This window comes from Stenella coeruleoalba (genome assembly GCF_951394435.1).
Source record: "Stenella coeruleoalba genome assembly, chromosome: 15".
Lineage (NCBI taxonomy): Eukaryota > Metazoa > Chordata > Mammalia > Artiodactyla > Delphinidae > Stenella > Stenella coeruleoalba.
Window position 1 is genome coordinate 20,583,068 of NC_137161.1, and position 24,809 is coordinate 20,607,876.

The window sequence follows — 24,809 nt, forward strand, 5'->3', positions numbered from 1 at the left end:
TTGAGGAGAGCGGGGCAATCAAATGACAACAAAATAACGGCACTCACTGGAGAAGATCACAGGCCTCTCCAGAGCTGCCTCAAACAGGGACCACTCACCATTGGGAGGGGGAGCTCATACAATGGGCAACAGAATCATGATACTGATAGGCTAGACTACTTGGCCTGGAGTAACAAACAGAACACACTAGAGACAAATGTAAAGTGCTGTACTGAGGATCAAACAGTCAGCTACTAGGATACTAGATGGAGGAGACCTGGCTGCCAAAAAAAAAACAAAGAAGCCCAGCGCAACACTGGGCTCATTAACAAAGCCCAGTGTCCGGGACGGGACATCATGGTGACTGCAGGATCACAGGACTGTCATATGTTCTGAGGGGAAAAAGCTAATGACAATATATGGAGGAAATCCAAAGACAAGCTGGGGAGAAAGCCTTGTGACTGCTCCCTTATTAAAGAAGAGATCGTCATGATCACTGCGCTTTAAACCGGCTACAATGAAGTTATGAGACTAAAAGGAGCTCAGAAAAGACAGACTAAAAATAACAATTCAAAGAACTGGAACGATTCAGTTAGAGAAAAGAGGCCTAAACTGTGTGTTAGCTTTTACCACATTGGAATATACTAGAGGTTATCGGAGGGCATCAGTGCTCAGTGATTTTTCTATGCCTAGAAAATGGAACTGGAAGAGACAGGCTGAAGTCTGTAGCAGTGGGAGGGGTGGCCAGCACATGAAGAAACACTTGCCAACATTCAAATGTGGCCACTATCTATCTGGGTAGCTGCAGTTCTGCAGATCTCTAAAAACATCAGGAACTGCCCAAGGGCAAAAGTAACTTCTCTAGGAAAGATCATCTTCAGCGGTTCCCTCTGGTCCTATTATTCTCTGATTAGAATGGAAATATTACCAGCTTGCAGACTGGTGACTGTCATGCTCCTACAACATGTAGATGGGCTGAGTATTTGAGAATCATTTCCATAAAGTTAAGACATTTCACTTAAAGCTATACAGCTAACCTCAATGCATCTTTAGAAAGAGGCATGATACAAATAAAGAAAAATGATTTCATTTCTCTACTTTCCCTGCATGTCACCTTGCTAGGGGGTTTGGATTATTTTTAAGATTTCAATGCCTTAAGTGACTTCCCAAATGACTTTACAAAATATCATGTTACCTATAAGCTCCAGTAGAATGAAACCTCGCGGCATTTGCAAAGAATCCGGAAACAATGCACCTCAGAACCGGATCTGGATCACCTACACAAGGTAGCAAACAGAGCGATGGATGAGACTTCTTCTGCCCTATGCTCTGTGTGCCCAGGCCTGTGCCGTGAGGCCCATCCCAGGCTGCTTCGAGCTACCTCGCAACCATCTCCTGGACGGGTCCCAGCCCCACGCTTCCCAGTGCTGGACACCTGCCCTGGCACCATCTATGGAGGTCCCCACCCTCCCACAATGGCTGCTGAGGGAAATACGCTGGACTGTTCCCTTAACCTGGGGCCCCCAACCCCTCCCTGGGCCACAGACGACAAGACCAAGGCTGAGCACCAGAACCTACAGAGCACTCCACAGGCTGGCCAGTGACCTCGGAACTCCCTTTTAGGAGAGCATTTTGCAGGAATGATGTTCCTTCCATAAGACACAACCTGGGACACTAACACTACAATATTATTTCTGTGATTATAGCTACAGTTTATAATTCTTCAAAATTTTCAAACATCTCATTTTAATTGGTGGCTGTGTTGCTACAGTAAACATCTTCCAAAGATAAAGCCTGCCCATTTATTAGATGATTTCCACAGGATATATCCATATTATTGTGCAAAATGATAATGTCATCTATATGGCTTATGATATGTATTTCATCAATTCTAAGACCCACTCTTTTTTACACTTTAACTCACTGAAATCAGGACAGCAATTGTATTATAATTGGCAGCATTTTTTTCTTTCTTTATGATACATAAAATAATGGTGTGTCTTACAAATGATGGTGTCTTGGATCCAATAAAATATAGTACGTTGGTAAATAGGTTCCCAAAAGGTGGTATAATTTACAAAGCCATCAACAATGTATGAGAATGTCGGTTTCACTGCATTCTTACCAGCAATGTTCTAGCAAAAAGGTACCCCTTCTTTTATTGTACATTTATTTGATTACTGTCTATATTTCTTCTTTTGTGAATTTTCCACTCCATTCCTTTGCCCATTTATCAACTTGGAAACTAGTGGGTTTTGTTTTTTTTTTTTTCTTAATATGTTAAACAGGGAATTCCCTGGCGGTCCAGTGGTTAGGACTCTGTGCTTTCACTGCCAAGGGTGCGGGTTCAATCCCTGGTTGGGGAACTAAGATCCCGCAAGCCATGCAGCACAGCCAAAAAAAAAAAAACTAGAACGTTATTTAAAAATATGTTAAATAGGGGCTTCCCTGGTGGCGCAGTGGTTGAGAGTCCGCCTGCTGATGCAGGGGACACGGGTTCGTGCCCCGGTCCGGGAAGATCCCACATGCCGCAGAGCGGCTGGGCCCGTGAGCCATGGCCACTGAGTCTGCACGTCTGGAGCCTGTGCTTCACAACGGGAGAGGCCACAACAGTAAGAGGCCTGCGTACCGACCGCAAAAAAAAAAAAAAAAAAAAAAAAAGTTAAATAAACTCATTCTGTCAAAAAGTTTTCAATTTTTTATCTCATATATGCTGAAAATATTTTTCACTGTTTGCTTTCTTTAACATCTAGAAGTTTTAAATTTGCATGTAATTTATTGAATTTCCATGATTTTCTCTATTGTTCTTCAGCACAGAACTGATAAATCTCAAAGCTACATTTCTAACCACAATTTGATCCTAGATTCAGTCCCTTCTCTCCAATTGCCCAAAAGAAATTTCTATGTAGAACGTGCATTGTTATCAGGACGATACCACTTCCAAGGGGTGAAAATGGGCTCCTGAGGGCAGGGCAGTAGGGATCGTAGACATTACAATGACTGTGGCCCTCCAGAGCTCAACCTCACCTTACAAAATCTTATCCCTTAGTATTTAATTTCTCTCTTTAGGAAGAGTTCAAATTCAATGTAACTTTTCTCCTGGGTGAGGGGTTCGATAGGGACAGAGTAAAGGGACAAAGGAGGTGATTAAATAGTTAATCCTACTAGGGGATTGTAAGTAGAGAAAAAGTATGTAAGTTAAAGATCACTCAAGAAGGCAGGTTTGCTTAACCACAAAACCAAGCCGGCTTGCTTAGCAACAAAACCGTGCAAGAGAAGCATGAGACACGCCCCGAAACAATAAAACAATTGTGGAAGGAGACCCACATCCTGTCCAGAGAGCTCAGTACGATAGTGAGTCCTAGGACATGCTTCTCTGCGCACACTAAAAACAAAAATGTAAGCACCGGTGACATTATACTGAAACTTGAGATGACTTACCCTATTTTAGTATATGTTACCGCCTTTTTGCTCATTTCCACTGCGCCATGACAGTCCCAGTTCCACCATGTAGGGACAAAATTCCCTCACCCGACGTGGAGGAGGAGCTGGTGATGGAAGCCTGACGTCTACTCAAGAATGGTCTTCTCCCCCTCCCCACTTTTCCTTTGATTATAATACTGTAGCCCACTAAGTTCTCGGCGTGGCAGCCTCTCGCCCGCCTGCCTGTAAGCCTCACAAGAGTCCTATTCTAATAAACCACTTCTTATCATGTTGCCTCTCACTGAATTCTTTCTGCGCTGGGACATAAAGAACTGGTGCTCCTCAGAGCCCGCCAAGACACATTTCTGCTGTTTCAGGTTGACAATGAAAAACAGGTTAAGAAACAAAGATGCAGATGCACGTTGTCCTCTATCTGCTGGGTGACAGGTGCTTGACCGGCTTCTCCCCAGTTAGTTGCCCCTGTGAGCTTCCTGTTTCTATTGATGACACCAACTCTACCCAACCACCCAGGTTTCAACTCTTCCCTCTCTTGTGAGCTTGGTCATCCATCAATACTCTCTGAGCATCTTATATGCTCCCCTCTCCCAGCACTTGTCTCCACAGTCCTCCCTACCTAGCAAGCCCTTTGCCACTGGTTTCTAATTCAACCAGTAAACTCAGCTGGACTTCCGCCACCACTCGTGGCCCACTGTGAGGCCTCCCAGGCCAGAGCCCCAACCTGGATTCCTTCTTCCCTGCATTCCTACTAGAGCCCCCATTGCTGTCCGCCATGATCACTCAAACGCCAACTCCTGTAGCTTCTAAGACGACTGATAATCTCATACTGCAGTAGTGGGTCTCTGTAGGAATCTCTCCCTTCACTGCACTGTTTCCTGAGAGTAAGAACCATGTCTTCCTCATCATGTAATTAGTCACTCTTAATATAAAGGCAAAATAAAGCTCTGGAATAAAACTGCCTGAGTTCTGACTCCACTGTACACTCACTGCGTGAGACCTTTGTGCAGCAAGTCGCTCGTCTCCTGAGCCCACTCTTCTCATCTGTCGAATGGGGTAACAGCAGTGCGTGTTTCACTGGAATGCTGTGAGCACTAAATGAATTCACGTATGAAAACACTCACAACACTGCCAGGCCTATTACAGGCGCTTCATAAATGTTAGTGAGCGCTAGTGGTGCTGAGAGTGCGGTTGAGGGCCTGGCGCCCAGGAGGGGCTCGAAAGACAATTGCTGAATGGCTGAGCAGACACATCACCCCCTCAGAAGTCTGAGCCACACAGACCTGGCTTCGCTGGTTACCAGCTGTGTTGTCCTGAACTTAAATTAACTTCTTCCTGGGGCCTAACAACTCCTCTATAAAATCAGGATAACATCACCCACACCTCAGAGTAGGAGATTAAGTAGAGAATATTAAGTAGAACCCCTGCCATGGTGTAACCTAGTGTGTCCTCAGTAGTCACGGTCGCAACTAGAGGCCAGAAACTGTGTCTTACACAACTTCCATCACCCCAGTGCCTGCCTAGGCTAAACGCACGGCACTTGCTTTAGTAACACCTGTAACTGAAAATAAAATGCAGTTTATGTGGAATGGCCATAAATGTTGTCCACTTACAAGTCATTTTTCTTGCAAAGCCTACATGGGATAATTAACCATGGAATGTACAATGATGTGACTGTTAATGATTCTTAAGTGTTGTCAGGGCTTGTTAAATTTTTTCCCAAGAATGGCCCTCAGAAATAAAAATGGACCTCCTTGGGGGGAAATATGCTACTTCCACATGCAGCTTTCACCAGCACGGGCAATTCAAAACATGAACCCGGTGTGGGTCCCGAGTACACTGTGCTGCCTCACACCAGCCCAGCCTAACAACTCCAAGAATGCAGCTACACGGAGCAGAGAAAGGGGCGCCACTGGTGGTGGCAGCGTATTCTTACCTTCACTGGATATCTTGGGCACTTGAAACTTGACAAGAAGCTTTTTCAATTGCTCCCTCACTGTCACGGCTCTGACGAGACCCTTGTAATTCAGGAAATGCTCCTGACACCACTGGGAGTTCTTATTGTGCTACAGGACAACCCAGATAGAAGGAGAGTGAGAAGAGCACAGGAAAGTTCTCAACTGAGGCTACGTGGTGGAGGTCATTCATCTCTCTGCCCCCGTTTGCTTACTCAATGGGACAAGATCTTCAGATCATAACGGGCCCTTGTTTGCCCCATCTCTCTAAACAGACGTTGACCACCGTGCTCACCACCTGACTGCTCTCCGATCTCACTCTCTGTGCTAAAGGGCAAGTGAGAACTTAGTGACAAGCAGAATTGTTTTTAATCTTAAATACCCATGGGAGTGGCCAACTCTCAGACAGAACCCCTTCCCTGCAGTTCTTTGCAAATCAACGTTCCCTCTCTGGCAGGCTTGAATTTATCACTTTGACAACAGGCAAGTAATACGACACTTGCCAATTTAGAAATAATTTGCAAATTACTATTATTTAATCCCCAAAGTATGATTTTTCTATCAACAGTACTTAGTTTTGTTCTATATTCTGAAGTATGATCATTATATCCTAAATTATTGCTGTGGGAATGTACCTCTGAAATTACAAGCCAGGGAGGAAGGTGTTTTTACGTAAGAAAATATAATTCAAAGAGCTCTTTCCCAGAAGGCAACTATAGACTAATGCACTGTAGCCCTGGACCCGCTTTCTACTGGTAGAGGAAGCTGGAAATGGTGCACTGTTTTTGCACAAACGAATTTTAAGCGACTTAATCCACAATTAATAATCTCAATAAGAGATTCGGTTTTCTGAAAACTGTTCATTAACTAAATAATCTCGCTTCAAATCTCTGGGAAAACAAACACTTAGTATTTCTCCCCTTCTAAAAGAAATTATTTAAGAAGTAAAGACGAGATACTGAATATCTGAAATGTCTCATTTCCCCCTTAACATCCTCTCCTTTATATAAGAAGTTTATATATTGTTTTCTTTTCTCATTGCTTTCATCATCATTAGATCTCTCTTTTTAGCATTTTTTAGTGAGGACTTTAAGCTGTATTATTTGCTCCTAGTTTTACAGACTATTAAGAACAACAAAAATTACCATCACCATGGCTAAATCTGGGTAGGGTATGTAAGTATATATGGATCCCCGACTAAATGTCTTCTCACAGCTTGTCTGGCAGCTGGAGGAGTGGTGGCTGTGTGAAATCTCAAATTCACGTAGACAGCTTTGAAGATTCAAAACCACAAGTTACTCTCAGCCTCATTTATTTGCAGAAAATATATCAGAACTTCCTATTCAAATGTTGGACAGTGTTGTCCAGGAACATGGGGTGGGTGTGAGACGGAGTGAGGAAAGGGTGAGCCAAGGAAGGCCGAGCCTCTGACCCACTGCTGGGGGCCAGATCGCTATGCAGGGGAAGCAAGAAGCCATCACGGATTAGAAGTTCTGGCAATAATCTAATAGGAAAATAGAGGCCTGTTGGCCATCCTTTTATAAACTACACTTCCGGAATCCTCGCCCCTAGATCACTTCCAGTGGACGGGTGCACGGAGGGGGCCTTCTGAGTGGCAGCTGTGCTTACCTTGATGAATGCTTCGTACACATTGAGCATGGTAAGATGATCACCCTCTTCCACAGCAAATTTTCGGTGCACTCGAATCTGGAGAGAATAAATGCAATGTTCAGAAGCTGACTCTTCTGAGCCTCTCTTCCTGGAGGCAACATTACACGATGAATAGCTCATGGCTTGTAGAGTCAGAAAGACCTAGTTTGCACCCATCCTGACTCTGCCGTTTCCTCAAAGACCTCAGATTGGTCACTTAACCTTTCTCAGCCTCCATTTCCTTATCTAGAAAATTGGAATATTAAACTTGTGTATCAAGACTGCTATGGGATTAAGATAATCCACCATAAAGTACCTGGCACAGGTGTTAGATAAATATTAGTGCTCTTGTCCCTCTCCTCCTCTATCCAGTCAATATTTTCTCTTTCAGAAGAACTCTTCCCAGCCCCTGAGAGAAAGTAAGCGAAGGGCAAGGGGCCGGCTGTCTGGAGCATGGAAGACACTCTATATTCCTAAGCCACCACGAGCTGCGCAATCCTTTCAGACCCAGTCCCTAAGTTTTTCTTTTTGTGAGATCCTGGGCAATGCCATCTGCTCCCATGGGTTCAAGGAACAGCGTATCCAATATATATACAAGTACACAAACACACTTACTGACTTCAGAATTTGCTCCTTGTATCAAATACCACATAATTCACCTTCCTTCCATTCATTCAGTAACAGATATTTCCTGAGCACCTACTATAGGCCAGGCACTGTTCTATGCATTTGGGATACAACAGTGAATACGACAGTGGTGGGAGAAAAACAACAAACAGGATAAATAAGCAAAATATATAGTATGGTAGGTGGTAAGAACAGCTAGAGGAGAGAAATAAAGCAGGGGCAGGGGATGGAGACGGGAGGGGTATATGTTGCAATTTTAGACACAGTGCTTAGAACTTCACTTTCCTTGTCTTGAAAATGAATTTGCCTGTCCTGCGGTAGGATTGTTAAAAAGGCTAATAGAAAAGCAAACAAACAACAGAACCATCCAGGCATGAAAACTTCATAACCTGCAGCTATGCAACTGTCAGGGAAGATGGTAATGGTCCATAAGGAAGTTTCTCTCCTCCCTGCTACATTCAGCCCTCTGCTTCTGCTTCTTGACTCTTCCAGCAGGAACCGGCGCTGAGCTCATCTTGGGCCTCCCTCCATCAGGACACCTCACTTCCCCGGTGCTCTTCAACAGTGTAATTTCTCCTTCACGGTCTTTCCAGCATTCACCCTTCCAGTTGTCACAGATGCCTGGGCCTTTGGGAGGACCCTGTCAGCAGCCTGACTTGCCCAGCCTGCTGTGCCCTGGCACTGACTCCTTATATCACTAACGTGCCCACCAAGGTTGCTCTCAGAGCAGCCTTTAAAGAAAAAAAAAACTTCCCTTAGGAAGTCAGTAGGACAATGGTTAAGATTTGGGGCTTTGGACTGTGAAAGGCAACTTCCATCAATTCTGGCTGTGCAACCATGCATAAGTTACCTAAATTTTCTGTGCCTCCGTCTCTAAAACTGATGATAGTAGTACCTCCCCCCCAGGTCCACGGTGAAGATAAAATGACATGACGCACGTAAAATGTTTGGCACAATGTCAGGCACACAGTTAACCCTCAAAACATAAGCCGCTCTGTCACCAGCAGTTCCTGGGAAGTTTTAACAAAAGAAAGCCCAAAGTGAGCAAGACTCGAATGAACAGTCGGACTTACAGCCTGAGACTTCTGGTTTGAGGGGACCACAAAGACATTCTGGATCTGCATCATGGCGGCAATGCTTAGAATTTCCTGAGAACAGCCAAAATTTCCTATAAACCAAAAAGCATGTCTGATTTCAAACATACGATATGTCAGTGAGAAGATGTTTTCTGACATTTTCCTTACACCACATTGTAAACTAAGATCATCTATTTACACGTAGCTTGATTTTTAAAGCTTGTAACATATAAACACTTCACCCTGCCAAATGGGATGTCCTATACACGATCCAGACGGAAGGAGGACTGGAAGGACCCCACTCCGCGGTGGCCACACCGAGGGACTCTGCTGTGAGGCTCAATGGGGGCCAGCTTGGCCCTATCACTAGGGCGGGTCAGCTCCACACCTGCTCCCTACTCAGTGTGGACACCTAGAATCCTGGCAGAAAGCCTGAGAGGGAGAGGGGGCCGGGAATACGGGGCCTGTGTCCCTCGTGCTGTCCCTCTGCTCCTGGACCCTTCTAAGAGGTGGCCTCCCTCTCGGTAGGGCTCATTTCAGCCGGCAAGCCCGAGGCATAACTAGACCAGGGAAGCACGTTGTGGGCTGCAGCTGCTGCCACCTGGACACGGAGTCTGCGGCAATCAGCCCCCCGGGGCATCAGACAGAGAGCGCGAACGGTGCCGCATGCTCCCCACAGCTTCTGGCCTCGTGAGTGACCTACTTCCCCAGCCCCAAGCTTAGAATCCTGCTTCTCAGTGTAAGCCTGATTGCTCCAAAACACAATTACAGCTAACTTTCACCATGCTTAGTCTGACATGCAGCTTTGTCTGTTGCCAGTGAATATAAAGTTAGACAAAAGCAAGAAACAATGAGGATTTCCCTTCTCTAGGCTACTGAGGAGGGGGGAGCACAGGGGAGTGTGTGCCAAACCACAGTCTCTAGAGCAGCGGTCCCCAACCTTTTTGGCACCAGGGACAAGTTTCATGGAAGACAATTTTCCACGGACTGGGGAGGGGCATGGGACGGCTCAATGCAAGCGATGGGCTGCGGCAGATGAAGCTTCGCTCGCTCGCCCGCGCTCACCTCCTGCTGTGTGGCGCCGTTCCTAACTGGCCTCAGACAGGTACCAGTCCGTGGCCCGGAGGTTGGGGACCCCTGCTCTAGATGATTTTGACTTCTAAGTATTAGAAGATCTCCAGGTTATACACTTTTATCCCTTAACTCATATTCTCACAAAAATCTGAAGGTGTCGGAGAAGCTGGGACCCTTGTGCCTTGGTGGTGGGAATACAAAATGGTGCAGCCACTGTGGAAGACGGTGCAGTGGTTCCTCAAAAAATTAAACATAGAATTATCAGATGATCCAGCAATTCCACTCTAAGTATACACCTCAAAGAAGTGAAAGCAGGGACTCAAACACATACTTGCACACCCATGTTCATAGCAGCATTATTCACAATAGTCAAAAGGTGGCGGCTCCCTGGGTGTCCACCAACAGATGAATGGTCTATCCATACAATGGAATATTATTCAGCCTTTAAAAAGAAATTTTGACACATGCTACAACATAAATGAACCTTGAAGACATCATTATATCAAGTGAAAAAGTCAGTCACAAAAGGACAAATACTGTATGATTCTACTTCTATGAGGTTCCTAGAATAGTCAAATTTCATAGAGACAGAAGGCAGAACGGTGGCTGCTGGGGCTGGGGGACGACAGAATGGGGAGTTAGTGCTCAATGGGTACAGAGTTCCAGTTTGAAGAAAATGAAGAAGTTCCAGAGACAGATGGTGGTGGTGGCTGAACAATAACGTGAGTGTACTTAATGCTACAGAACCGCACACTCAAAAATGATTAACATGGTAAATTTTATGTTCTGTATGTTATACCACAAATTTTTTTTAAATCCCTGTTAAAAAAAAAATCAGGTGTCAGTACTAGACCCGCAGGAAACAAACAAAAGTGTTTACTGAATTAATGACGACTGACCTTGAATCACGAGTTAGCCACATGCCCCAAACCTTAGCTGAAAGCTCCTTCACTGCTCAAAATGTATTGTGCTCTCTTCCCCAGGGTGCACAGAATTTGGGAAACAACTCCCAGACAAAATAAAATCATTGAGGACTGTTGGTCTCCACCTACCTGATTCAAGCAGCATTTTTGCAAACATGGGATTCAAAGGAAACTCTGCTATCCTCATGCCAAGCGGCTCAGTTAGGCGACAGTCTTTGTCCAGCCCTGCCGTAAGAACAGCAACAAAAAGCAGAAGGCATGTACCATGGTGCTGGAAGATGCACAGTTGTTGGGAGAATAAAAGATGATGTATGCTAAACAAAGGTATCCAACCTCAACCTGACCCAGAGTGCTGTTACAATAAAAGAAGAAAAGAGTTCCTCAGCGCTCTTGAATGCTCAATTTTGAAAAACTGATCCTTCTGATGGTCTCTATGCAAGGACTTAATTATAAGGAAATGGCCTCACAGCCTCCTCCTGCCCCCACCCTCCCCTGGTCCCACTCCTCCCCAGAGACTGCTCTTTCCAAGGGACCGACAACCAGACAGTGCCAAACACAAAGGGCACTTTCCTTAGGGTCCCAGCAGCCTTTGACTCTGCTGACCACAGCTCCTTAGAAACACTCTTCCCCAGCTTCCATGATTCCCCACTCCCCTGCTTCTCTGCCACCTCTGCTGCTGTTCTCTCTGCATCACCTCTGGACCTTTTTCCATGGCCAGTTTCTGAGAGGCCACAGATGTCCCAGGCCTCTCAGAAATTTGTGAGCAATTACAAAGCTGATGACTGAGTCTAAACACACGCCCGGCTCTCTCTTTGGTGCCAACACCAGAGCTGTTTATCCAACTGCCTCCGGGGCTGTTTGCTGAACTGGGCTGACTCCTTCAATTCCTCACATCCCTCCTTGCCTCTTTACCAATAGCCAATTTTGAGGTAGTGGATTCCCAAGATAGAGACTCTCGTTTTACTATGGTTTAGACTATTCCCAAGATGGAGCATTAAAACACCTGCTGCAGACCTCAGGGCAAGATAGAAAAGGTCATTTCTCTTCTGTTCCCATATAATCATCTCTTTGAAGGTGATAATTCAGCTTATAAATAAATTTAAGTTGGGTGTTCCCCTCTACCTTTTCCAGCTTAGTTAGATCAGTGAAGACATTTTAAATATTTTAAATTTCATTCTGTTTGGAGGAAAATCAGTCCAAATGAAAAACTTCTAAATAGTGGATATTCTCTCATACACATTTCAGATTATCCCAGGAGACTTTGCTTTCAAGTTCCTATCACATGCTTGAGAACAGAGGATGGAAACCTTTTCTGGCATATGCTCACTCAGGGCTGATGTGATATAGACCCTAAAGGCCTTTTAAATCATTGAAGATTTTTTTTAATCAATAGTTGGCTATTCCTTCACAGGAAGGTATCATAAATATAATGAAGATGGACCCCTACCTCACCCTATACAAAAAAATTAACTCAAAATCGATCACAGACCTACTAAACATAAGAACTGAAACTATAAAAACTCTTCAAAGAAAACCTAGGAGAGATCTTCATGCCCAAGGATTAGGAAATGATTTCTTAGGTAAGACACCAAAAGCACAAGCAATGAAAGAAAAAATACATAAACTGAACCACATAAAAACTTAAAACTTTTGTATTACCAACAATACCATCAAGAAAGTGAAAAGCCAACCCACAGAATGGGAGGAATATTTACAATCACAGATCTGATAAGAAACGTGTATCCAGTATATATAAAGAACTCCTCCAACTCGATAATAAAAAGACAACACCCCAAGTAAAAATGAACAAAGGATTTGAATAGACATTTCTCCAAAAAAGATATACAAATAGCCAATAAGCATACGAAAAAGTACTCAGCATCATCAGTCATTAGGGAAATACAAACCAAAATGGCGAGACACCACTTCATACCCACCAGGATGGCTACAGTACATAAAACAGATAATAACAAGCATGGGCAACCCGTCATTACGTGGAGAAACTGGAACCCTCACACACTGCTGGTAGAAGGTCCACCAAAAACTTGTACGTGGATACTTACAGCAGCATTATTTATATTAGTCAAAAAGGGGAAACAATCTAAATGTTCACCAACTGATAAATGAATAAGAATAATAAGTGGTATATCGATACAATGGAATATTATTCGGCAATAAAAAGAAATGAAGTATCAATACTGCTACAACATAGATAAATCTTGAAAACATCATGTTGAATGAAAAAAGCCAATCACAAAAGACCACATACTATGTGATTCCATTTATATGAAATGTCCAGAATAGGCAAATCTATAGAGATAGGAAGTATATTAGCGGTTGCCTAGGCTGGGATGGGGGAGAGGGAATGGGGAGGGAGGGCTATTGGGTTCAGGGTTTCTTTTTTGGGTGATGAAAATGTTCTAAATGTTCTAAACTTGTAGTGATGATTGCACAACCCTGTAAATATACTAAAAAGCACTGAACTGTACATTTTAAATGGGTAAATTTTACAGCATATGAATTATACTTCAATAAAGATGTTGAGAACAAAAAAAAAAAAAGAGAGAAAGAAAGAATCTCAAAGAACAAAACCTCCACTGAAATTTAATACTGAACTGGATATTATATTCACCTGAGGCAACATTCACAGAAAAGACACAAAATTCCTGAAGAGGTAAATTCAGGCCACAGTTTTCTCTATCTTAAGGTAAATACCACATTTTCAAACAAGAGAATAGAAGTTCCTCCATAACATGGTGTTTCCTTGCCCAAACAATACCACAGCCTGGTATTCTACCCAATTCTCCACAGGGAACTCCAGGAGTGGAAGGAAGGGGAGTTAGGGAGAGAACACAGGGCCAGATTTCAGAATGGGGTCGAGGGACAGAGGAAAAGGCGCAGAGAGGTAACATGTGAAATACTGGTAGAGAATCTTCCAGATGTCTCTTGGAAGTGTAGCTGTGGCGATGGTTATTAATAGCTTCTGACGTACTGACACAGGCTTTATAAATTCATTGTCACGACTGGACTTCATTAATCACCATCCCACCTTCTTATTTGGATGAGCTTACGTGTCACTAAGAGGACCATACATATAGGGAGAATCAATCCCAGCCTTGAAGATACTAAGAGCCCTAGCGTGAATACAACCTAACTAATATCACATATTAATAAACAGATAAGAAAACACAGAATAAGAGACAGGCATACCTCCCAGAGCATAGAGTAACTCCAACGCCTGAACCATCGACTGTGCTGGAGGGGGCTGTAAAAAACATAAAAACCCTCCTAAGTTAACTTCATCAGGTAACAGCCATAATAATGTGACTTTCCTGCTCAATCCACTCTTCTCTCTAACATGCCCGAGACTTCCCAACCTCCATGCTTCTACTCTTGAAATGTCCTTCCTCTCCCTCTCAGCACCCTTAGTACTATTTGGTCTTTAATCTCAGCTTGGCTAAACATTTCCTTTGAAGCTTTCCCTCATGCTCCCCTCCATCAGAAGCGATGGGTTCTTACCTTGAACTACCTCTTTGCTTTCCCTAAGCTTTCATCAAACATCTCTAGTTTTTACTTCGTGTCTCAGCCTTCTAAGAAGCCCCATGATACTGCAGTAGTGGTGGATGATTCATCTTTGCATCACCCACAGCCCTGCCCCAGGCCCTGCCTATAGGGGGCAACTGACATCGGTTAAATTTGAATTCCTGAAAAGAGAATGCCAGACAATTTGGAGCTAAGCAAAGCTGATATTGTGACCTTCAGTCTGAGTCTCTGGATCCTTACTATGTTCTTTCCTTCCACGCGCCTTTACTGGCGTCTACTGAGTACCAAGCATCATTACTATCGTCCTCTAAATTATTTCATCTATAAGCCACATAATGAAATTATAGTCCTTTTGCAAACTGCGTAGTTTTTTTTCCTCAAATGCATTCACAACAAATGTATTTTAAGTATCACGCTGTTTTAGTTCAATTTTACAGATGAGGAAAGTGAATAACAAAAAGTAAAAGACATTTGAACAAGATCCTAGAGGCAGTTGGTGGCAAAGTCAGAGACTGAATTCAGGTCTCATTCTTTCCACTCTACCCCACCCACTGACTGCCAAGGAACAGAGCTGTACTTCTCAAAGTTGTGCTGACTGCATGCACACACAGATGAGGGTAGGAACGAGACCTGATTCACCATACACTGGGGATTCAACAAATCGCTGTTGACTAAATCATATAATTGATTCACTAGCCTTTCCTCAGTGCCCACAACATCCTACTTTACAAACAGGCAACATACACACAGCACCTCAATAGAGGAGCTGAACCCCTCTGGGATCTTTTATTACACTGAGATTACATGAATAATGGATAGCTCAAGCACTGAATGTGGTTCTGAATAATTACAGAACAAAACAGGCTCTCTTCGACTCCTTTCAATCTTTGGCCCTGTTTCCAGTCAATCACCAAGCCCAATGAATTCTGCTCTTTGAATTCATCATCAATCAAAACAACCCACACCTTTACCCACCCCCTTCTCCAATCACATCCAGAGTATTCTCACCTCAACACACATTTACTAGTATTTCTCTATGGCCTCATCTGATTCGGGACCATATGCAAACGCTGTTTTAATGTAGTTGGAAGGACTGTGTGTGTATAATTTTAACTTGTTTTTCTCACTGCCTGCTTTCCTGTTCCCTCTGTTTCTTGTACCCATGGACACTTCACAGCAAATACCCTGGGACAACTGCATACTATTCTGACAAGGTCATACACTGTGAAATAAGCAACTTTCTTACTACTGGGCAGTTGAGTTCTTTTAGTTCTTTGCTACTGTAATCATCACTGCTAAATATACATAATTATATGTATCCTGTGATTTCAACTGTGAAAAAAACACAATTTCAGGAGGAAATAACCAGAAGGCAATATATGAAGATGAGTTTATATGTATTTTCCTCATTTTTCAGTTGTCTGAAAGTTTATGATTTCCGTTATTATATTTTTAATTTAATATAAAATGATACTATAAACATTATCCTACATGTAAGTTCTTTGTTTCTTTTGAATTATTTTTTTCAGGAGAAAATTCCCTGAGAATAAATACCAGGCATTTCTACAGCTCATAAAATAATGTCAGAAAGTCCTCCATGAGGACTGAAACAGAATATAAAACCACTTTCCCCAAACTGTGTCAGCTTTGGATTTTACCATTTTTCCTTATGTTTGATCATTCAATTAACGTACAGTGGTACAGCTATTTCAACTTGCATTTATCTCTCCTAGAGAAGCCAAACATGTTCTAACGTTAGTTACTATTTGTGCTGTTCCCTTTCCTTTAGCTTTTTCTTTAGTGAGTATTCGATGTATTCACAAGGACGTTTGAAAACTCTATAGTTTTTGAGACACTGATCTGTCCTTTTTGCCCTTATGTTTTCCTTTAATCTGAGATGTGGAGCTTTTCATAAGCTTTTGATTTGCATATACTGTTCACTTTTCTGTATAATTTCTTGTACTATATACCAACATTCAAAGCGTATATTTTCTCCATACTTATGAGAAATAAGTATGTTTTCTTTGGGAGAGCAGATGATATTGTTATATTCTCTTCTTTCATTTGCCTAGTTTATCATGACATGGTACATTAGGGACTTTAGCACCCAGGAATCTAGCCTTGTTACACATCATATACCAACAGAGTTGGGATATAATAAGGAGTTAAAAATGCAAGCTTTCAAATCATAAAAATTCAAGAAGAAAACATGAGTGAATATTTATTAACTGACCTAGATATGGGGAAATGCTTCATAAGCACAAGAGTAACAGAAGAAATCACAGAGGTAAAGATGGAAAGATATTACTATCTTTGCTTAAATGGCTGCACATAAACAAACAATAAAATACAATACAATCAGAAGAACTTTGCAAGAAATACTATAGACAAAGGTTAATGTGTTTAATAGTTAACGGACTCTTAATCACTAATAAACACTAATTCTAACAGATAAATGGATTATCTGTTAGATAAGATTATGTAGATTTCTTCTTATATTTCAGAAGAAATATAAAGTGGCCAATAATTTTTTTTTAATCTTATGAGAAATCAAAAAAGATACAGATAATATTTTTCCTCCTTCCCCCCACCAAATCAAATTAGCAAAACTCTAAAAGAAAATAACATGACATGATAGGGGTACAGTGAGTCAGGCATTCATGCACTGCTGGAGTTTATACCTGTAAAGGAATTCAGCCTTGTATCAAGGATCTATGAAATGACCATGGCCCTCTGACCCAATAATCATACTCCTGGAAACTGACCTTGGGAAATAATCAGAAATGCAATCAGCCATAGGGACTTTCCCTGCAGCTCTACCAGAGCCCTCTTGGTTCCCCCAATCATGACATTTGGGCACCTAGGCCTACACACACACTCCTGCCCTGGATAACTCCACCTCTCCCGACCTGCTGAGATCCCACTTGGGTTTCAGGTCTCACCTCAGACATGACTAACTGGGCTGCGGGCCTTTCCTTTGTCTCTCAGAGTACAGGGCCCAGGCACTGTCATTACCCACTTACTTGTCTCTCTCTCCCAACAGACAAGAACAGAATTGTGTCAGCCTTGTCTGGCTGTATTCCCTTGAACCCTGCACACAACACACGAGCTAAGTGAAAAAACCCAGAAAGGCAGCACGCTCTGTATCAATGTCCTGACACTCCCCTGGGAGCACTCTGGCCTCCCAGACAGACAGAAGGCAGGACTTACCGACATGAAGTGGAACCTGAGGACGTTGTCGATCCCCAGTGCTTTCAGCTGCAGGATGACAGGGGCCAGATTGCTCCGCTGCATCTCAGGAACGGTGGATTGAGGCAGCTGGTCAAAGGCTTCCTCTAAGGATAAGAAAAGAGAACTGTTTGAGATCAAATGTCACAATCAAATGCAATCATTATGCCAAAGGAACAGTTCTCCTTCTCTAACTTTAATGAGAGGCTCTAGGAGTCTAGGCTCAGATGCATATGATATTGTGATATAAAGTTGTTTCCTATTTAGGAAAGATCCTTCTATTTTTTTAAATACCTTAGATAAATACATTTGAACAATATATCTTTATAAAAGTTTCTCCTTTTACTTTAGAATGCTTTTTAAAATGTGCTTCTTGGACTTCCCTGGTGGCACAGTGGTTAAGAATCTGCCTGCCTATGCAGGGGACACGGGTTCGAGCTCTGGTCCGGGAAGATCCCACATGCCGCGGAGCAACTAAGCCCATGCACCACAACTACTGAGCCTGCGCTCTAGAGCCCACGAGCCACAACTACTGAGCCCGCATGCCACAACTATGGAAGCTGGCGTGCCTAGAGCCCATGCTCCGCAAAAGATAAGCCACCACAACGAGAAGCCCGTGCACCACAAAGAAGAGTAGCCCCCGCTCGCCACAACTAGAGAAAGTCTGGACGCAGCAACGAAGACCCCATGCAGCCAAAAATTAATTAATTAATTAATTAATTAAAATAAAATGTGCTTCTTGTTAGCAAAACATTAAATCAAAGCAACAAGTATTTGCTGAATCACTATGGGTGGCCAATTGCCATTCCCTCTGCTTGGGATGGAGTACGTCAAGCAGGCCAGAACTACACATAAAAGCAAAGAACTATTTCAAGATAAATCACCAAATATAACTAGAACATAACCAAAGTATCTCCAAAATATAAAAAAAATGACCAAACCTTATAAACAGCAAAATTTGTCCAAATCTAACTTTCTAAATTGAGCCAGGCACACACGTCACTCCCAGAATCTGATGCTGCCCCAAACAGATTAATGAATGCTTACATGCACCATCAGGAACAAAAGGTGTCCTCAAACACCTTTTGAGGAAAAAGCACCATCAGGTTCAGAGGTGCCAAGATGGGAGGGGCAGGAGAGGGCAGAGGAAGGAAAGAGAATCTGGGAAGCCTTTTTATAAAAGCTAGATAAAAAGGGTGGGGAGGGCTTCCCTGGCGGCGCACTGCTTGAGAGTCCGCCTGCCGATGCAGGGGACACGGGTTCGTGCCCTGGTCCGGGAAGATCCCACATGCCGTGGAGCGGCTGGGCCCGTGAGCCATGGCCACTGAGCCTGCGCGTCCGGAGCCTGTGCTCCGCAACGGGAGAGGCCCACGTACCGCAAAAAAAAAAAAAAAAAGCATGGGGAAAAGACAGGTAGGAAGAGATTAAATCCTTTTTGTGTATATTCAGAAAGCTTCAGGATCACATAGAGGAGGATTATATACACAGTCCTCCCACATCAGTCAACACTTTAACTGTGCACACCCTCTTTCACACAAAGGTGGCTCAACTTCCATTCAGATCATAAATCTTTAGTTAACTAGAGAAAAAAAATCAGAACAAAACAAAAGGTGTCGTGAAGAACTAGCACCACCACTGAAGGACTTCAGAAAGCTTTAATTTGAGAAAACAGACAATAAATACTCTGTGAACTGACTGATACAAATTGCCAAATGCTTGGGTCTACTTGGAAGGTTCTGGGTAACAGGCAACAGCAGGAAGTTCCAAATGGGATATTCCATTCAAGTTGCAAGAGTGTTTGGGGGATAGCCTTTTGGTAGGATAACCGCATTTTCCAAGCACACTGCTGACCAAGGCAGAAACAAAGTTATCAGATAAGAGGACGGTCCTGCTGAGAAGACGCTCACAGGAAGTAGGTGCTTCCTAAGAGTTCATTGACACTCAGTTAAACTCTACTGAGAACTCAAGTACACAAGGCATTGGGCCAAGAGCTGCAGGAGCTGTAGGCCAATGGCTCTTAAGAAGTTTCAGTGATTCAAAGGGGCCTGGGACCAAGAGGAGGAACAGGCTAGGTCCCAGTGAGGGGTCCTCCCAAAGAGAAATGGAGGCAGAGGGAAGAAGGAAGGACAGCTGGTGGGAGAAGGCATTTGAGGGCACTGACATGTGAGGGAGGATTTCAAGGATAAGGAGGATCTGTTGGGCAGAGGAAACAGCCCATGGAAAGGTACCAAAGGTTTGAGAGGTGGATGTGGGAAAACAGAAGGTATGTCCAAGAAGAGTGCAGCTCAGCAGGGATGCAGTGTAGGGTAGGTGCTGGTGTACAACAGGAGAAGACAAGCTAGAAATAGTCCCGTAAGGCCCTGGGAAACTGTTAAGGGTCTGAGCAGGTAGCACCCTGCTCAGAGCTGCGTTTTCTGGAAGCAGGCTAGCGGAGAAAGCCTAGAGGCTGGATCTAACGTAGCCCATTACGTGGCCTCTCCTCAACCTCACCTCCACTAAAACTGCTCATGCTAAGGACTCCAGTGACCTTTTAACCAAAGCCACTTGCCAATCTTTAGTCCACAGTCTACTGTTTGATTTCTTTGGAGCATGAGATGATGCTGGCCATTTCCTCTTTAAAAGTAACCTGAGTTCCTCAAGTTAAACGAAGAATTACCATATGACCCTGCAATTCCACTCCTAGGTGTATACCCAAAGGAATTAAAAACAGGTACTCAAACAAGTACACATACATGCTTGTTCACAGCAGCACTACCCACAATAGCCAAAAGGTGGAAGCAACCATCAACTAATGAATAAACAAATTGTGGTACATCCATACAACAGAATATTATTCAGCCCAAAAAGGAATGAAGTCCTAATACAATGTAAATGAACCTGGAAAACATTACACTGAATGAAAGAAACCAGACACAAAACATCACATTATATGATTTAATTTATATGAAATATCCAAAACAGATACAGTCTTCCCTTGGTATCCACAGGAGATTGGTACCAGGACATCCCTCTCCCCCACTGCAGATACCAAAATCTGGGGATGCTCAAGTCCCTTATATAAAATGGCATGGTATTTGCATATAACCTACACACATCCCCTGAATACTTTAAATCATCTCTAGATTACTTATAGGACCTAACACAATGTAAACCCCATGTAAACAGTTGCTGGTGTGCGGGCAAATTCAAGTTTTGCTTTCTGGAACTTTCTGGGATTTTCTTCCCAAATATTTTCAGTCTGTAGTTGGTTGAATCTGCAGATACGGAGGGCCAACTGTCAATCCAGAAAGAAAGAACAAAGACTGTTGGTTGGTGGTTGTCAGCGGCTGGGGGCAGGGAGAAATGGAGGAAAAACTGCTTAATGGGTTAGGAGTTTTGCTTTGGAGTGATGAAAATGTTTTGAAACTAGATAAAGGTGGTGGTTGCACACTGTGAACCATAATAAATGCCACTGAACTGTTCAAGTTAAAATGGTTAATTTCGTGTATGTAAATTTCACCTTAATAAATTTTTTGTTTGTTTGTTTTCTTAAAACTTCCTCCTCCCCTTATTTCAGTTCCTCTTTTAGCCCTGGTTCTCCTCTTTGCACTTCCGTCATTCCTTCTTAGCACCTTCAGTAGAAGACCCTCACCTCTCTGGTTTCAGGCTCTGCCTTCCCCCTCCCTCCCATGAATCCTTCTTACCCCGTTCCTCCCCTCCAAGTACTGGTACATTCCACTCCCTCTGCCTGGTGCGCTGGAATCTATTCTCCACTGCTATCCCTTCACCTGGATTAACTACTGGGCTGCCAATAAGACTGGGCTCAATTACCGACTGTGGAGCCCTCTCCAACAGGATAACTCCCTGCTCTCTGCTTCCAAGGCTCATTCCATTAAGGTGACCCTATCACACCATAATATGCTGATCTGTTCATGAGACTGTCTCCACCACCAAGCTGTCAGCCACGTGGCCACAGACCGTGTCTCACCTGGCCCTAGATTTCCAAGCCTTGTCTCCATGCATGGCACAGAGCAGGTGCTCTGTAAACATTCGCTAAAAGAATAAATGATGTCAAGGACTGAACAAGGATGACGGTAACCGGAAAGCAAAGAAGAGCTAAGTGGTAAAACCCCCCGGATCTGGTACATGACTGCAGATGGATATTGGACAGAAGAGAGAGTTAAAAACAATTTGAGGGCTTCCCTGGTGGTGCAGTGGTTGAGAGTCTGCCTGCCGATGCAGGGGACACGGGTTCGTGCCCCGGTCCGGGAGGATCCCACATGCCGCAGAGCGGCTGGGCCCATGAGCCATGGCTGCTGAGCCTGTGCGTCAGGAACCTCTGCTCTGCAGCGGGAGAGGCCACAATGGTGAGAGGCCTGCGTACCGCAAAAAAAAAAAAAAAAAAAAAAAAAAACAATTTGAAAATTAAGTCTGGACAATTGAGAGAAACCTTGATACCATTGCCCACAAAAGAGGAGTATGAAGAAGGAAAGAGCAGCTTTGGGGACATCATTTTCTGCAGGTAAGGCTGTCATCTAGCTGGAGAGAAAGCTCCTTATGAGCTGGGACAGTCTTTATTGTCATTTCATTTTGCTCCCTCAGAGCCTAGCATGGTGCATGGCACAGAGCAGGAGTTGACCAACTAATTGCTTTCTATCAATGAGCCTCAGGAGAGATCCTGCCAGTTTAGCTCTGCAAAGATGCTCTGAACCAGAGGTAAAGATGGAACCCAGCGGCAGGGGGTGGTGGTGGTGGGATGAACTGGGAGATTGGGACTGACATGTATACAATGATGTGTATAAAATGGATGACTAATAAGAAAGTAAATAAATAAACATAAAAAAAAAAAAAAAAGATGGCACCCAATGTGAGGACCCACAGGATTCCGGGATCCCAGAACAAGAAAATGGCACACGAAGCTAAGGGAGAGGTAAGAAAGACAGGACCTGAGCCGCAGGGCCCAAGCTACACGTCACATGGCCACAGAGAGGCTGAGGCGCAGACATTAGGTTAGAAAGGAGATGTCAAATAACTGGTGATTCGTGGTCCAGCTTTGGCCAGCAGGGAGCAGTAGCAAAGAAGCGCCACATTTGGAGTGAGGAAGGCGGTGGAGGCCAGATCACCGAGGGCCTTGTGAGGGAAGTCTGGATCTTATGTTAAGTTTTGCCTATTATGGTAGATATCTGTAATATTCTCTGATGCCCAGGCTGAGTATTAGAAAGTCAAAACCCTTTAAAAAAAAAAAAAAAAAGCCAAACTTACCCGTATAAAGGCGGTAACATTTTCCTGAGCGGCTGCGGCCACCACGTCCTGCTCGCTGGCTGGCTGATGCCTGGGACACTGGGACCACCACCAAGCACTCAATAGCTGTCCTGGGGTTGTAGGCTCGGAGTTTCACAAAGCCACAGTCAATCACATACACAATCCCGCTGATTGTGATGGACGTTTCTGCTACATTGGTGGCCACTATCACCTAGGCTCCCCACAGGAAGGAGAGTAAGGGTAAAAGTTATTTGGTTCTTTTCACTCAGAATAAACTAATCAAAATCCTAAAAGATTTTAAGATATTTCTGACAGTGCAGAACCTGTGAGAGGCAGTTTGGTATCCTGGATAGAGCATGATGAGTTTTAGGGTCAGGGTACCCTGGGTTTGAATTCTCCCTGAGTGTGGGACCTTGAACAAATTACTTCACCTCCTGAGCATGTTTCCTTGTCTCCATAATAATATTTACCCTCTCCCAGGGTCCTTAAGGGGATTAAATGTGAAATATACATGAAGTGATTACAGCCTGGTACCTGGAGTACTTGGCCCAGAGTAACATTCAACAAATGTTAGTTTCTACCTTTTGTACAACTTAAGTAAATCACATGTCTAGTCATGTACATGTCTAGTCATGTACATGTCTAGTCATTGTACATGTCTAGTCATTTGCTCATTCACATTCTAACTGCTTTCTGAGGGTCTGCACATTGCCAGGCACTCTCCAAGCTGCCAGGAATGTATGATGGACAAGAGTCTACATTCCAGTATGAGGGTTTGGGTAGAGAAATAATGAACATAAACAAGAGAGTGACTGGGAAGAAAATGCAACAGGGTAATACTCTAATATTATGTAGCATTCAATGTATACATCATATATTATAATAATGGAGTGCTACTTCAGGTTAGATGGCCAGGGAAAACCTCTCTAAAAGAAGACTTTGGGCTAAGACCTGAGTAATAAGCAGCAGCCAGCCCTACAGGGATCCAGGCAGATGAAGCAGAAACAGCCTATGCAGCCAGAGACCAGAGTAAATAAATACAAGACGAACTCAGGAGGGAGGCAGGGACCAGATCATGCACAGTCCCTGGGCCACGTGAGGGGTTTGCATTTTATTCTAAGGGCACTGGGCGCTGCCCCTGGAAGGTACGAAGCAGCAGGAGACATGCACAGATAGCACTTAGAACGTTTTTCGGGCACTTTTACATCGATCGTTTTATAAAACACCTTCCTACCATTTTTTTTTTTTTTTTTGCTGTACGCGGGCCTCTCACTGTTGTGGCCTCTCCCGTTGCGGAGCACAGGCTCCAGACACGCAGGCTCAGCGGCCATGGCTCACGGGCCCAGCCGCTCCGCGGCATGTGGGATCTTCACGGACCGGGGCACGAACCCGTGTCCCCTGCATCGGCAGGCGGACTCTCAACCACTGCGCCACCAGGGAAGCCCCTTCCTACCATTTTTACATACTAGAGTCAGGATTTTATGCTATAAAACCATCTATCTAAAAGTTACTGCTATTCATGCTTTACAGCTGAGAAAACTGGGCCTCAGGGTTGAGTAACTCATCCCACGGCACACGGTAACCCAGACCTCCTGACTAGTTGGCTGCAGGTCACGTTTGACTGGACAGACTTGAGCTGCTCCGTCCCAATGGCCAGGAGGCAGGGTGCCCTCTTGCAAGTGGCCTGAAGTTGGGAGGGGATCCTCAGACCTGTCATCCCTCACTTACTGTGTTCTCTGCCACCTGCTGATAAATAGCTACTCTAAGCTGACTTCGGGCCAGTTCTGTACCTTCCTCATCTGACGGAAGGGAAAACAGAGCAAGGCCCAGGGCGGCGATGAACAGGAGGCAGACTGGCTGCCTACTGGCTCCTTTAAACCCATGCTTCTCACCACACCCTTCCCCACCCCAATTTCAAGGCCAAGCATGTTTAAGCCACACCTTGAATTAACTGACTCAAACTTGGCTCTACAGGAAAACTGATGCTTCTAACAAATGGTTTAGAAACCATTCTGCAGAAACTAATCTAGTGTTCTTGACTGACCAGGATCCACCAAGACAGTCCTTTAAACCAG

The 24,809-nt window shown here is 43.9% G+C and overlaps 1 protein-coding gene across 1 annotated transcript in view; it reads right to left on the minus strand.

Moving 5' to 3' along the window:
* The window catches only part of DHX35 (DEAH-box helicase 35), a 70,804-nt gene that overhangs the window by 7,363 nt on the left and 38,632 nt on the right, over positions 1-24,809 (minus strand). The window contains exons 12-19 of the mRNA XM_079944144.1: positions 22,735-22,945; positions 17,476-17,600; positions 13,933-13,987; positions 10,852-10,947; positions 8,723-8,817; positions 7,002-7,079; positions 5,354-5,483; positions 1,175-1,256 (exon numbers count right to left, since the gene is read on the minus strand). Of these exons, the coding sequence (XP_079800270.1) occupies positions 1,175-1,256; positions 5,354-5,483; positions 7,002-7,079; positions 8,723-8,817; positions 10,852-10,947; positions 13,933-13,987; positions 17,476-17,600; positions 22,735-22,945 (872 nt within the window). The remainder of the gene's footprint in view (positions 1-1,174; positions 1,257-5,353; positions 5,484-7,001; positions 7,080-8,722; positions 8,818-10,851; positions 10,948-13,932; positions 13,988-17,475; positions 17,601-22,734; positions 22,946-24,809) is intronic.